The sequence below is a fragment of the Strix aluco genome, chromosome 9 (genome assembly GCF_031877795.1).
Source record: "Strix aluco isolate bStrAlu1 chromosome 9, bStrAlu1.hap1, whole genome shotgun sequence".
In the NCBI taxonomy this organism is placed as follows: domain Eukaryota; kingdom Metazoa; phylum Chordata; class Aves; order Strigiformes; family Strigidae; genus Strix; species Strix aluco.
Window position 1 is genome coordinate 17,527,937 of NC_133939.1, and position 14,919 is coordinate 17,542,855.

General features: G+C 43.5%; 1 protein-coding gene across 12 annotated transcripts in view; it reads left to right on the plus strand.

Annotated features, from left to right (window-relative positions):
- LOC141927114 (putative cation-transporting ATPase 13A4) overlaps positions 1-14,919 on the plus strand; it is a 44,095-nt gene that overhangs the window by 26,468 nt on the left and 2,708 nt on the right. For 5 of the 12 annotated variants that reach the window (XM_074833943.1, XM_074833946.1, XM_074833947.1 and 2 more), the window contains 12 exons: positions 49-160; positions 2,007-2,131; positions 3,109-3,272; positions 4,316-4,438; positions 5,088-5,167; positions 6,540-6,582; positions 7,470-7,579; positions 8,378-8,474; positions 9,190-9,262; positions 10,481-10,655; positions 11,115-11,329; positions 12,828-12,916. In XM_074833943.1, coding sequence (XP_074690044.1) covers positions 49-160; positions 2,007-2,131; positions 3,109-3,272; positions 4,316-4,438; positions 5,088-5,167; positions 6,540-6,582; positions 7,470-7,579; positions 8,378-8,474; positions 9,190-9,262; positions 10,481-10,655; positions 11,115-11,329; positions 12,828-12,916 — 1,406 coding nt within the window. Of the gene's footprint in view, positions 1-48; positions 161-2,006; positions 2,132-3,108; positions 3,273-4,315; positions 4,439-5,087; positions 5,168-6,539; positions 6,583-7,225; positions 7,386-7,469; positions 7,580-8,377; positions 8,475-9,189; positions 9,263-10,480; positions 10,656-11,114; positions 12,346-12,827; positions 12,934-14,919 lie in introns of those variants that run through there. The other 7 variants (XR_012624301.1, XM_074833949.1, XR_012624303.1 and 4 more) reach the window with 6 other exon arrangements.

The following is a 14,919-nucleotide window of genomic DNA, read 5'->3' on the forward strand; positions in this document are numbered from 1 at the left end:
GAAGGCAGTCAAATGCCCTGATGAACTGTCTTTTCCTCTTTTGCACAGTCCCATCGAACTTTGAAAGCAAGCTTCTGCTCTACACAGCGAAGGGCTTTAGGGTCATCGGACTGGCATGTAAATCTCTACAGCCAGGGAAGCAATCTACTAATCTAACAAGGTAAGCCATAGACTGCTGCTTATCAGCCACATTCAGCCATGGGCTAGTGGTGCCTCACATAGTTGTACCAGTATCACAACACCCCTGCCAAGAGCAGTGCTGTAGTAGAGTTTTGTTAGATTCAGGCCAGAGAGAATCTGATTTACTATCTGGATATAGGTCTGTCTGAGAATGTGTAGAGGGCACTTCACTACCCCATGCTTATAGCATATGCCCAGAATCCTTACACATTTCTTAACTTTGGACCAACATAGAAAATATAACTCTAGTGCACTCTGAAGTCTGGTACACCCCTCACTCAGTGCATCATTTCTACTAATCTCCTTGCAAATTTATCCATGCTTTCAGCTGAAGAGAAGTCTTTTGTTGTTGTTGTTGTTATCCTGGCTCCTTGATTAAGCAAAGGCAGCAGATGACCCCATTACACCACCTGTTCTCCAGTCAAAGTCAGCAGACTATCTTCTGCTGCTATCTTGGTCCAATCCTTTAGCTTTCTAGCTTTAGCTCTCTTTAGATTCTAGAGAAGCCAGCAAACCCTTCTGCTGCGTTCATGGTATTAGTCTTCCACAAGCCTCACACAAGAACACCTACATGTGAATCCATATGCTTTTACCCAAATCCCTCTAGCTCTTGCCTGTGATACTCCAGAAACATCCCTTATGAAACATTTGTGGTTACTTAGCATCTGCTGTCCTCTCTGTTTACTAGCTGCAGGTCCTAATCCAAATGGGGCTCACTTGTTCTTTCATAGGCCTTTTTGCTTTGCTGAAAGGGCCAGTGACACTGAGGCAAAGTGCAAGTGGTTTGTTTAGTTCTTGTGACAGGTGTCGTGACAGACCTATTCAACCCAGTGGGCAAACGTGAGTGATATGGCCCAGAGTTTGCAGTTGTGTGTGCAGTTATAGCATGCATGATATGTATACTGCCAGGAGAAAAAAGAAAATTGGAGATTGAACACAACATCTGCTGTGAAAGCAGTAACTATTCAGGCACCACCTGACTCAGCTACTCTGCCTGCCATGCAGGTGTTTGGCATCACCTCCTCCTTCCTTCTTACAGTGGCTAAAATAAATGTTTGAAAGCTTTTCTTTTTTTCAGACTCTTCAGAGTCAACATGTCTCCCCAAGAGACCTCTAGTTTATGACTCAGGGATGGCATCACTTACCAAACTCTGTTCTCTACTGCATGTGTTCAACTGTAAAAGCAGCAATAGCACAGGTATAAAGAAAAGAGTAGGAGACAACACAACTGGAGTTCCCACATGCTGTTTGCTCAGGCCCTACTGTCAAGAGTAGCAGATACATTTACTAAGGTGTGTTTCTTTGTTGTACAGTCCTCAAATGAGAAGGACTAGTGTGCATGAACTTTCCAAATCAGACCACCACAGTTTGGGAATCCTGCAGGAAATTCAGGGTGAGTTTTCATGCTGGCTAAGGGTGGTGCATGAATGGAAAACAGTCCAACTTACCCATCAGGCTTCATGTTGCTATGTGGAGCAGGTAGGTCGAAATTGGCTCTTTTTTGATTTGGTAATTAAGCAAACACAAGCTGGAAGCTGGCTGTGTACTGCACTCATTCTTTAGAATAAGGAAAGAAGAGAACAGAAGGATGAAATATCAAGTGAAGATCCTCCATACTGCTGCCAGTGGGAAGCCAACCCTGCTGGTGTTGAAATAGCATCACAAAAGACAGACGGCCTGGGACTGCTGAAAACTAACAAGTTATTTTAATTCTTTTGAGTTAGGTGGGATGGTTAACAGTTATAACTGGCTATCAGCAAATTCAATGCAAAAACAAGCCAAAGGCAAAAAGAAGAATTATATCTGTTTGTGTTCTTCACTGTTAGGGAAGAGGTAGAATCTGATCTGACATTCCTGGGTCTGCTGATAATGGAGAATCGATTAAAGAGGGAGACAAGACCTGTCCTGGAAGAGCTCAGTGCTGCTCGCATCAGAAGTGTTATGGTCACAGGTATGTAAAAAGGGGGGATTATTTATGTGGCCACTGGCCAGCCAGGGAGTTCAACGATGTCCGAGTGAACAGTCTGCTGCTTTGTTACCACCACTGGTAGGAAGGCACAGGCATTTGTATCTTTCAGAAAATTATAGTCCAAGATGCATCTGTGTTGTTATAATGACATAAGCTGAATCATGCAGGCTTATGTCCCTGACAACTTCATCAGCTTGTGTCAGATACCTAACTCTTGGTCTGTCCCTGTTTCACCACAGATCAGAGCCTTCCTGTTCCTCTGATGCTTTCCAGTGAGTCCATTTGTTCTCCCTGGTAAGGTTATCAGATGACATGCACAATGACATGTCATGCAAGATCCTTTCTTTATAGGGCCTCATGAAATCCTTTTGTCATGAATGAGCAGAGATGGAGCATGGATGCCACGACAAATCACTGAACCTTATGACATATGGTAACTCGTGCCTACCAGTCCCTATTTATCCCATTTTTTTTCTTGAAGGGCTGGTTTGGATTTGGGTAGGATAACCCCCAGTTTTTCCATGGTCCAGAGACATTTTTCCAGGAGTCACACAGATCTAGTCTTCTTGGGCTTCACCCCTTTCAGTACACATCCTACACCAAAGCCACCTAAGACCCATTGTTGAGAATCAGTGATAATAACAGCAACATAGCAGTGAATCCCTTACTGTTTTTTATCTAAAACACATAATCTAGGAACACATTCCCCATCTGTATTTCTTCAAGCTGAATATGAAAATACTTCATCTCCTGATGAAAATACATTAAATTATTGAGACAGACCTCATCTGCAAAGTTTTGATCTTTATCAAAAACTTTGTTAGGCACATACACTGAAATCTTACCGATTCTTGCAGATATATTTGAAAACTTGGAAATCAGGAAAAGGCTAATGTTTCCTCCATAAACAATTGCTCATTACAGAAATTTTTAGATAACACTCCTCTTGATTTTTCTAGGTGACAACATTCAGACAGCTGTAACTGTTGCCAAAAATGCTGGGATGATTTCTCCAACAAACAGAGTGATTCTTGTGGAAGCAAACAAAATACCTGGATCTTTTTCAGCATCTGTAACCTGGAAACCACTAGAAGAAAACAAAACTGAAGATTACGGAAGCTTGGTGAGCATATAAGAAGCAGGAAAACAAACTAAACTGGAATGCTTTAAATAATGCAGTGGGATTATGCTAGTATAACAGAGACCCATCTTTCACCATCGTCTGCATGTCAGAATGTTATGTGCTAGAAAAGTGTTTAAAAAGAAGGGATCTTTATAAAAATGTACTCCCCTGGAGCTTTCTTCCTAGGATAGGATCTTGTGAATACATTTTTGCTAACTGCCTAGCTAGGTTTGAGAACAGCTTTGCAGAAACCCAGGAAAGATTTGTCTCTAGCCCTTATGCTTAGCTGATGCCAGTTTAAAGGATGTTTTCTTTCCATGCGAGGTAAATTTGATAGCGTAGATGTGGACTTAAAATCTGTGGAACTGCACTAAATGAACCAGCTCTGTTCAAGCAGGTAGAGAATTAGCACTTCCCCATACCTACAGAATTAAAACACAGATTAACTGTTGAGAAATTGCATGTACACAGTAAAACATGGGCTAGCTATGCTAAGGAATTATATTTCAGCAAACATCTTCACAAAGAAACAGAGACAAAGACCAGTTACTCCCTCCCTAAAGAGTATGTCTGAAGGTGCTGACTCTTCTCTGAGAAAAATTAGAGTCAAGCAGATGGTAGGACACCTCTGCAGGGGCTGTTGAGGGGCTCCTTTCTACCAAAGCTCAACCTGAACAGCATCTTCACTGTCTTTCACTGCAAAAAAGCATGCCTAGCTATCGTGCCCGTATTCTCTCTCTAGCCCCTCTCACTCACAGTGCAGCCCACCAGATTGGCACTGTTACATAAATTGTGTCAAATGTGGCAATGCCGAGGGCCAGCTTTTAAGACATATGAAGCACCCAGTTCACACTGAAATGAATGGCATTATAGGTCTAAATCCCTTTACAAATCCAGGCAAAGGCAATGGGCCTTGAACCCAGATCTTCACAAGTGCCCTCCCCATGGTATGTCCTTTTCTTTGTCTGTAGTAGTGCTTGTGTAAATGCATGTAGTAGCTTTTGAGGGCCGGGGAGCAGCACTCATTCTGTCTTATTTTATAGGAGGATGACTGTCAGACTGAACGAAGAATCAGGCTGGCACTGGGATCAGGCCAGTATCATTTTGCCATGTGTGGAAAATCTTACCAAATTGTAGCGCAGCATTTCAGGCCCTTACTTCCAAAGGTAAAATCTGGATTATTTAACTGGAGTAGGCTTGTTGTTCAGTAGATTCAGATTGTCTTGATATAATTTGCTGAAGAGATCTGTACCAGGACCTATTTTGGGAACAATTCTAATACTGAAATACTTAACGGGCTGGATGAATCTCTGATATTAATGTATGGGGAAGGGTCTGAAAACCTCTGGATTTTTTTCTGCATGTGAGAGAAGCAGACCTGCTTCATGGTGTGAGGATATGACTTAAAACATTTGTGCCCATATGCCTGGCCCTTGCACAGCACTGATTCTGTCATGTTTTGAAGAACAGGAGAAAACTTGGTATTACACAGCGTGCAATTCAGCATGACTTGTCTGTTTTATGGAAACAATAGCCTCATGAATTGTCTGCTAGTAAATCCCTGCCTGGTAATCTTTGTTCATCAGGTAACTCAAATAACACACCAGGCCTCTTGTCCTTACTGTGACTGTTATGTTTTCAAAATATTAATTAAGGTACCTTTCATCTTTGATCATCAGCCTTTCCTGCTTTGGAATCTAGCATCAGTTGTTTGGAAATGTGAATTTTTGGTGGTTTCTATTCCAGATTATCACTGAAATCACTGTGACTCTTACCTCAAGTTCTTAAAAATCACTTCCTTTTTTCTCCTTACAGCTCCTGCTGAATGGAACAGTTTTTGCTAGAATGTCTCCTGGACAGAAATCCAGCCTTGTAGAAGAGTTTCAAAAGCTGGAGTAAGTTCATAATGAGCACTAAGAGTTACGAAGTGTTTGATGAATTTCCAGGCTTGAAAAGAGCCTAGTAAAAGCTTGTCTAACATAGCTTTTCCTAGCAAAAAAAAAAAAGCTTTTTCTAGTAAAATCTTTTGTCTAACATAGCGTTTCCTTCTGGAAGTGCACAAACCTGAAACTTCCACAGACATACAGATTGGCAATTAAATTCCAAAAGCCTGTTGAAGAAGAGACACTGAAGTCCATGTTGGTTTGGCAACCCATCAAGGATCTGACACTCCTATGATTCTGGGTTTCATTTGTTCACATCATCCATCATTCTTACTTATCTTTCTGGGCCTGAAGGAGGGGCACTTGTCTACCCAAGGTTTTTAGGAATATGTCCCAGCACTGCAGCTTTTCTGATGTCAGTAGTCTTTTTACTGCACTATTGCTGACTCAGTGTGATGGGTTAGAAAACATGGCAGGTCAGTCTAGATTGGTGTGCCCTGTGCTGCTCACAGTCACAGAGGTGTATATATATTCCTGAGTCTCAGGTGTCTGGTTCCCTGTTATTCAGTTGTTTCCCAAGTATTTTGAAGACCCCCACTGGACTATCTAGCCCCTGGGCTTGCCCTGTAGCAGGGTAAATTTTACGTTGTTTCAGATTATCAGCCTGGTGTGAGCAGCTGTGAGCACCCCAACCACTGTCTGGCCTCCCTGGACCACCATCAATGCCTCCCAGTGAGAACTTCCCCTGCACTGAACTTCCCTCAGGCCTCAGCAGTAAAAGACACAAATGAGTCAGCTCCTGAAGCACTAGGCTGATTTTACTTGGATGCTGCAGATATAAGGGTTTACTTTTAGGACTCATCATTTCACAAGGTTATTTCAGCCTCAGGGTGGGGAGCTGCGTCCAGATATTATGTTCAGCCCATGTTCTCCTTCTCTCTCTACTCCAGCTGCTTCTGCCACAGGACTGGTCCCCAAAGCACAGTCCCCATTCATGTCTGTTCCCAGTGAATGTGAGGTACCAGTGCCTGCAGTACTTCCTTTCTGAGCAGGGCTGTCACCATTAGTCCTTTCCTCTGTTATGGCTGACCTTAAACCAAGTGAGGGTGGGAAACTGAGTTCACTGTAGTGAACATAAAACTTCATGCTAATATATTCTTCAGTCCATCACAGCAGAAACTTTTTACTGTAGGCACATCTGAGGTGCGAGCATGCACAGTCCAGAGTCCTGGGCTTGTATTTCAGTCTTTCAGCTTTCCAGAAGGGCTTTAAAAAATACTCACACAACTTGCATAAATGATTTGCATGGATGAGGCTCTGATTCCCTCCTGTTTATAGGTCTCACTTTCCCCAGAACTGAACTGTAGGTCACTTTATTTTTTAGTTACTTTGTGGGCATGTGTGGAGATGGAGCCAATGACTGCGGGGTAAGTGAAAATTCTTTACAATATATTTATTTAAAAAATGAATGCAATGCCAGTAGAATATCCCAAACTGAGCACATGCTGGCAATGGGAATGCACTGCTTATTCAGAGAGCAGCTGTACTGGCACCAGTACTGATTCAGGCCTGATCCCACAGTGTGGTCTTTACCATGCAAGAGCTGTCGTAGGCAGAGATTTTTGCAGTTTGTGGTCTCAAGGACTGTTAATTTCCTTTGCAAAAACCCCAGAGGATTCTCCAGATCCTCCACTGGGGTTTCTGTCATCTTCAGTGTCTGGGGGTGAAGACTAGGGTGAGGAGTTTCTATAGGGAACAGCTGTACCCCTACAAGGTTTTTGTAAATGCACATTTTAGAAGTGCAAGAAGGTTTTTTTTCCCAAAAGGAAGGGTCCATGTTCAGGAGGGACCCATAACTCCCTTCTGGGCAGGTTCAGTTCACTCCATGACTTCACACATCGTTGTGGCAGTGAGACAAATGCCACCTAGGCAGTGAAGCACTCACTTCCCTAACATAAAATCCCAAGGATTCTCCCAAGGGAAGCAAATAGAGGACCTAGACGGTCTTCATAAGGTGTGACTGTAAATAAGTGCTGACAAAGGAGGCAGAGCCAAACCTGTCTTCTGCAGCTGGTAGTGGATGGCTTTGGGGTCTGTGGAAAATGGACTTTACCATGCTGTCACCCCATTCTTCTGGACCCGATGCCTCAACCACATCCCATTGGAGGAACCTTTCGGGTGGAGCACACCCAGGGAGTGAAGAGGGACTGCTGTTCACAGAACGCATCCTGTAATAAGGGGTAACTTCTTGGCTGACATGTCAGTGGCTGTGTCTTCCTGGTTTGTAAGTGCTGAAGAAGAATGTGACTTTCAGGCTTTGAAAGTGGCGCATGCAGGGATATCACTGTCGGAGCAGGAAGCGTCTGTGGCCTCACCTTTCACATCGCGAACCTCCAGCATAGCATGTGTGCCAGAGCTAATCAGGTAAGCATGGATTTTTGTTCCCTATTTCATAAAGGAGATAGTTCCCACTCCTCTCAAATATTAGTGTTGGGTATTCCCACCAGGTCAGAATGTACGTATCTTTGACCTTGAAATTACCATTTGCTTAGTTGCCTTCTGAAATTCCTTTAAGATATATTAATTCCCTCAGAACTACAGGAGGAGGGTTATCTACAGCTGAGCTTTATGTCAGTATTGTGGCAGTATTTTAAATGCAAAAGAAATAGCAAAATGAACAATGCTCCATAAAGCTGAATCAAATGTTCGCAAATCAACCTGTACGCTACTGTTAGGCCCTGCCTCTGATACCCTACGCAAGCAAAATCTTAGCATCTGTTATGCCAGGATCCTGATTTTGCTTACTGGGGCAGATGAATAACCAGGGAGAGTGTGTGGCCCTCATTGGATACTCTTATGTTCACTGCAGGAGGAGAGGTCTTGTTAGTTTGAACTCACTGAGCAGCTGCTTGGCTTTGTACTTCCTCATATGGAGTTGTTACTTGCACTATTAATGTCAGCAGGAAAACTCGCTGGGGTAAATTGTAGCGTTGGGAAGATAGATGACTGGAATCAAGCCCTTTTGCTTGCAGCAAATTTTTGCAAGTGAAGGTTTTACTTTAATTCAGGCCAGATTTTATTTATTTCACCTCCTAGCAGGATACTGGCAGAGACTTCTCTACTTGTGACACCTGCCTAGTTTTTCAACAGTGTTTTAAGAGGACTGGCGACAGGAGCAGATCCATCACCTGATTGCTGCCTTTTATTCATGTCTTCACACAGGGAAGGCCGTGCTGCCCTCGTCACTTCCTTCTGCATGTTCAAGTACATGGCACTGTACAGCACCATTCAGTACCTTGGCGTTCTCCTACTGTACTGGGTATGTCTTGGGAACATGTTGAACTGGATGAGCTACTACTCCCCTGTAGGACAAACGTGGCATAAAAGCCATAATAAAAGTAGGGTATGGAGCTTTACCTTTACCTGAGCTGCAAACTTCTGTGGCGTGATCATATGGTCCTCCTGTACCCTCAGCTGAAAACTGGAAGGATTCTTCCTATTAACTTGAGCCAGTGGGCTCAAGATCCAAGCTAGGCAAAAAGAAGGCTGAGATACTGAAAAATGTTCTGGATGAGGGCATATGTCTGTGGAAAGGGAGAATCTGGTGTAAGCATATGCTGTTGCAATTTATTCAGCATTTAAAGCATGAATTAACTTGACAGTAAGCAAAATCCCCTGCAGTGTCTTAAATCACTTTTGCATGGCTTCTTCCCAAATAGAGAGGAGGGCTTTGCATTCAGAAGTCACCCAGCACTGAGAGAGCACATCTCTTCAAGTGGCCTTCTTTTTTATTGCATTTAGTGAACTGCAAGCATTGTTATTCTGAACAGTGTACAAAATGAGAGTATTCACTAAAGGCCCAGTGATGATGAATCTATTGGCAGGGTGGTGGATTGTGTGGTCCCCTTATCTGCTGAGTAGCATTTCAGAACAAACAGCAGAGCATTAAATAATATGGCTTTCTGGAGACAATATAAACAAGCCCACGGCAAATGTCTGATTTGTGATTTTTTTCTCTGTGTTCCTTTTTTCAGCAACTAAACTCCTTTGGGAATTACCAGTTTTTGTTCCAAGATCTGGCTATTACCACTGTAATTGGTGTGACAAGTAAGCCCCTTAGTCATCCTATCTATTAATGAGAGAAATGATCTCAAATATTTTTCACCTCCTTAGAAATGTACAGAAAGGAAGAGAGACTACATAGAGTACAGGATGTTTGGATTAAGGAGGTGTCTTGTTTGAGAAAAGCTCTGAAATAAAATGGGCAATTCTTAGTGGTGCATTTGCTGAGCTTGTAGGTTGTTGATAACTGGGATGTTATCTCTAGAAGGAGTAAAAACAGTCCTAATGCAGTGAAAAGTCTATTCAGGCTTTTCCCTGTTGGTTTAGGAAGGCAGATTAAGAAGATACCTAAGGATAGATGCCCAAATGAAAAAGTGTAGGGATCGACTGTTTGGAGTCCAACTCATAGTTGAAGCTGTGTAGGCAGGAGGCACGAAAGGAAAGAAAATGGAAAAGAAAGAAATGACACGTGTCAGATACTACAGGGCAGGATGTTGTAAGCCAAGAATAAGAGAGGAAACCAGTGCTGGAGGGGAAGAGAGAGACAGGGTTGTTGAGATAGAGTAAATGCAGGGAGAGGTTTAGAAGCGGGAATGGCAAGGGCAGGGGCCTGTAAAGCATAGAGCAAAACCACAGCTGTCTTCTATCCCTGCTGGAACACAGACAACTGGAAAAGGCCTTGATTAAATCAAGCCTAAAAGGGGCAGCCACAATACCAGGTGCCAAAAGCTACCTTGCTGTAAGTAGCCCATTTGGAACACTGCATCAAGGCTTTCTGTATAGCTCTTTTACTCAAAGTCTGGATAATTTTGTTAAACCTAAGAACAGAGGAAAACCTGCTGTGTCAGCTAATGCAGGCCTCTCCCAGCTCAAATAACCAGGCAGTAGCTGCTTAGTCTAGGAGAATCCACAGAACATGGGCAACAGAAAATCCCAAGCCACAGTTGACAAGTGACAGAAAGAGAACAGGAGAGTTTGATCATATCTTTGTAATCCTTGGGCCTGACAGTAGTCAAATAAAATCCAACATTTTATTTTCCAAAAATGCCTCATGATAGTCAGATGCCATTAATTAACCTCTTCTGTGACCAATAAGATTTTGTAAGAAGACAACTCTGTATTTTGTACTTGAGATAATATTCGTATGTATTATAAAGAACGTTATAGACTTTAAATGTGCTGGCTGTTGATAACAGTCAGTAATATACAGCAGCACTGCTTGTATCTTGGACACACTAGTAAACATGTCTGTCCATGTTTCAGTGAGTTTCACAGGTGCCTATCCAAAGCTGGTTCCCTACAGGCCTCCTAGCCAACTCATCTCACCCCCGTTGCTGCTCTCTGTTGTACTTAACATCCTCTTCAGCCTCAGCATGCAGATTTTTGGGTTTGTGGTGGTCCAGGAGCAGCCCTGGTATTCCAAGAGTGATATACACAGGTACGCCCCCTCTTGGGACTCTGGGTGACACAGAACAGTCCTAGTGGGACAGGTCTGAATCATACTATTGATCAGCTTAACTACAGGGCTGATCAGCAGCTGCAGGCTGTGCTTCCCCACAGGGTGCAAACACATTAACCAGTGTTGTCTGCAGGTCCCTAAGCTCTCCAGCAAGTCTGCTGTGCAGCACAGTGCATGTGGTGAGAATGCTGCTGAGCACAAAGAGTATTTGACTGCAGGGAAGACCAGGGTATGCAAGCAGGTTTGAGCCCAGGCTCTGCCAAGTTCAGAAAGCTCAACCCAGTGGGTAAGACTGAGGACATTGCCAATAACCTACATCCTTGTGACATTAGGAGCAAATCATGACTGTGAGGGAGGATTCCTGGTAGTGGTAGTGGAAGCTGGTGGAAATAACCAGGACAGTGATCATTCACTAACCAGTGTGACACTCTTTTTCAGCGCCTGCCCCTCAGTGAACAACCACATGGAGAATTCTTCCTCTGTTTCCAGCCCGGGGCTCCATGGGATGAGAGATGGAGCTGACGGGCAAACGGACAATGGCTACAAGAGCTATGAAAACACCACAGTGTGGCTGCTAAGTACCATCAACTGCCTCATCGTAGCACTAGTATTTTCTAAGGGAAAGCCTTTCAGGCAACCCATCTACACAAACTGTTAAGTATGGGGAGAGAGGAAGGGATCTGTGAGTACCGGAGGTCAGTTAACTAGGGAAAAATTAAAACTTGTCCAAAGTGATGCCAGCCAACAAAGCAGGAGCCCAACATTACATTTCTCAATGACTAAAGGACACCTTTTCAGAAGTTCAGTGCCAGTGGCATCCTGTGACCAGCAGCTCTCTGAGCTGGGCCCACACTTTGTGCATCTGTACTGCTAAAAACCTGGCATTTGGATTTCTGAAACAGAAAAATGGAGTTTGATAAAAACTTTCAAGGAGTAGCAGGAAGGTGGTGTTGGCTGGCAGAAGCATCGTGTTGCTTAAGGCAGCCTGAATAAGGCATCTCAAGAAGAGATAGGTGGTCTCACTTTGCTTTAGTCTTTAGAATAATTCTGGAAAAGCCCTATGCTTGTCTCCTCAAAGCATGCTGGTTGAGCAGTATTTGAGAGAAGTCGTGTTCAGGGCATTCTTTTGGGCTCATCTCAGAAGAAAACATACAATGAAGTGTGTGCATTTGCAGAGGCCCTGTTTCCTATTCTAGAACCAGAGATGTTTCGCATTTGCTAACTCCACAACCAGTAACTTCTTTAAAGAGGAAACATCAAAGGAGGCAATAACTTGAAGGGGCTGTAGTGAAGTGTGGTAGGTCTGTTCTGTCTCTGAAAGACTGTCATCTGAAGGGAAGATGAGCACATGTGATTGTGGCAGTTCTGGAATTTGCAGTGAGGCACAGGAGAGCTGTTCTTTTTCTTTGTGGGACAAATCCTGCAGCTGTCTCTCAGGCAAAGCTCTGTTCAGTTCTTTTTTTGCTGAAGAGTTAAATGCAGGTTTCATGGCTTTGCTGTTTTTGTATAGTTATAGGGAGGAGGGGACATTCGTCCCAGATAGCAGAAGTGTGGGTCATCAGTCTCCCAGAATCAGGCAAAACCAGAGTGAGTGGCTGAGGGATGAAGTTTGGTGCATGCCAGCTGAAGAGAAAATTAATTTACTCATCAGTGGAACATTTGCCTACAGGTAGGGAGGGCAATAGATTCTCCATTACTTAGACTTTTTAGATCTTGATATCACTGAAAATCTTGATCAAAATCTTGATATCACTGTAATTGAGAACAGAGTTCCTAATCATATCAACAAGAGCAAGACTACATCCTGGACATTTTTCTAAATGACAGGAGACACTGAGCTCAGAATGAGACTCACTGGTAGACTCTAAGGCTTCTGAGATGTGAGAGGTCAGATCAAATGTTCAAAATAGTCATTTGGCATTTTAAATCTGTGGCTACAAGGGTTGTACCAGCCTCACATATATCTACTTGACTGAGTAAAGCTGGGATTTTAGTCTGTTCATTTTTATTTTGCTAAAAGTTCCTTCCTATCCCGTGTTTATTTTTTTGACTGTTTGACACTGAAAATGATTACAATTTTCTGTAGTAAAGGCAAGCAGCTGAGGTTGCTCATAAACCTGTGGTTTTATTTGCTTGTTCTTGTCCCTTCAGATATGTTCATACTGGTGCTCATAGGGCAGCTGGGCATTTGCCTCTTCTTGGTGTTTGCTGATATTGATGACCTCTACTCTAAGATGGATGTGAGTATTGTTCCCAGGTGGGTTTTCTTCCTATTGCCAGTCCCATTATAAGTGCACTGGGATTGTTTTTAACAGAAGGCACAGACTTCTGCAGGGGTACATAGTACCTCTAAAAACAAATCAAATTCAGAGATGGATTTTAGATGATGGGATTGAAGAACCTTCTGGAGATACGGTAGCTCCAAACTAAGACCTGTGCATTCTGATGCCTGGACAGCTACACATGCAGCTTTGATTGTTTCAGTGCATTGTCCATACAACAGAAGATGACATGACTAGGTTTACCTTGCTTGGTATGTTGGTGGCTTGATAGTTGTGAAGCCAGGAGAATAAAGGGGCTAGGCCCTGCAAGTTTAAAGCCCCATGCTTGTGTTTCTCAGGCCGTGCTACTCTGCACACAGATCCTCTTGCAAAGATCTGCCAGTCGGCACTCACAGCAGCTCTCAGTTCTCAGTCCCCAATATTTTCAGGCTCCCTGTTTAAATTTCAGAGAGCCTGCATTTTTCTAAAGCAGCATTTGGGTTTAGAACAATTGTAGAGAAAGACTAGTTGGGGCTGTCATGGCAATAAATGATCTATCTTGATTCTTGATTAATAAATACAATAGGGCTTGGCTTATTTAGTCTGGCAGAATGCAAGTTGGGAGTTGCCTTGTGCAAATCCATCCTAGGGAAAATGCAAGGGAAGGATAAGATCTACAGCGGCTGTAGGACAGGGTTGTGGACCTGGCAATTAGTATGTTGAGGCTGGGAGATGTTAACCTCCTCCACTGTGACACTCTCACAGCCCTGTAGGAGTCACAGGAACAAACACAGCTGGTTTTTTTAGTACATTTGTAATCAGAATGATGAAGTGTGGTGGCTTTGAATAACAAGTACTGAGCATGATGGTGCTTCCAGTCCTGTATGTTTGCGTGACAGTTAGCAAGTGGATTTAGAACTGGAAATAATGAAACATGGAAAGAGAAACATAGACAAGGGTTATGGGCCTGGATTTTGAATGCCAAGCAGCCTAGCTAAAGCTGCCTCACCGTGTAACTGTTTCCAGAGCAGCGGCTCATGGGCAGACCCAGTTAAAGAATCTGCCACGAGATGGCACTTTAAAGCAAGTCTTAGTCCTGTTGTGGACTGTGGTGACACAGGGCATTGTCAGCACTGCAGCTGTGAGGGGCTAAAATGCCTTTGGGGAGAACTGCAAAACTCCCAGGCTGTCTGGAGGCAATACACTGGTTTTGCTGAGAAGAGAAAAGCAGGGAGTGGCAATAAGAAACTCTGCAATAGCCTTGCCCTGGAGAAACTGCTGATCCAAATTTTGGATTTGAGCTGCATCTCCAAAATAAGTTGAGCGACAGCCAGAAAGCTGGTGCTGCCAGCTGTGGGAAGCTGGAGCTGAAATATTCAGATTTCGAACTATTTTCCTATATTAGAAAGAAACTAAGCATTTAGATTTCCTGTTGCAGTTCTGGAGTACAGTTCTCTCTGCTGCACCATAGGTTTAAAAGCATCTATCAATAATTCCTCAAGACAAGTAGCAATATTGGCTTATCAGCAGTGTACAGCCGGTGTGGGATTCTGGCTTCTGATGACGTGAAGCTGGCGAAGGGTCTAGAGAACAAATCCTGTGAAAAGTGACTGAGGGAACTGGGGTTGTTTAGCCTGTAGAAGAGGAGGCTGAGCGGAGACCTTATTGCTCTCTACAACTGCCTGAAAGGAGGTTGTAGCGAGGTGGGTGCCCTTCTCTTTTTCCCAGGTAACAAATGATAGGACAAGAGGAAATGGCCTCAAGTTGCGCCAGGGGAGGTTTAGATTGGATATTAGGAAAAAATTCTTCACCAAAAGGGTTGTCAAGCATTGGAACAGGCTGCTGAGGGAAGTGGTTGAGTCACCACCCCTGGAAGTATTTAAAAGACATGTAGATGTGGCACTTGGGGACGTGGTTTAGTGGTGGACTTGGCTGTGTTAGGTTTACAGTTGGACTCAGTGATCTTAAGGGTCTTTTCCAAC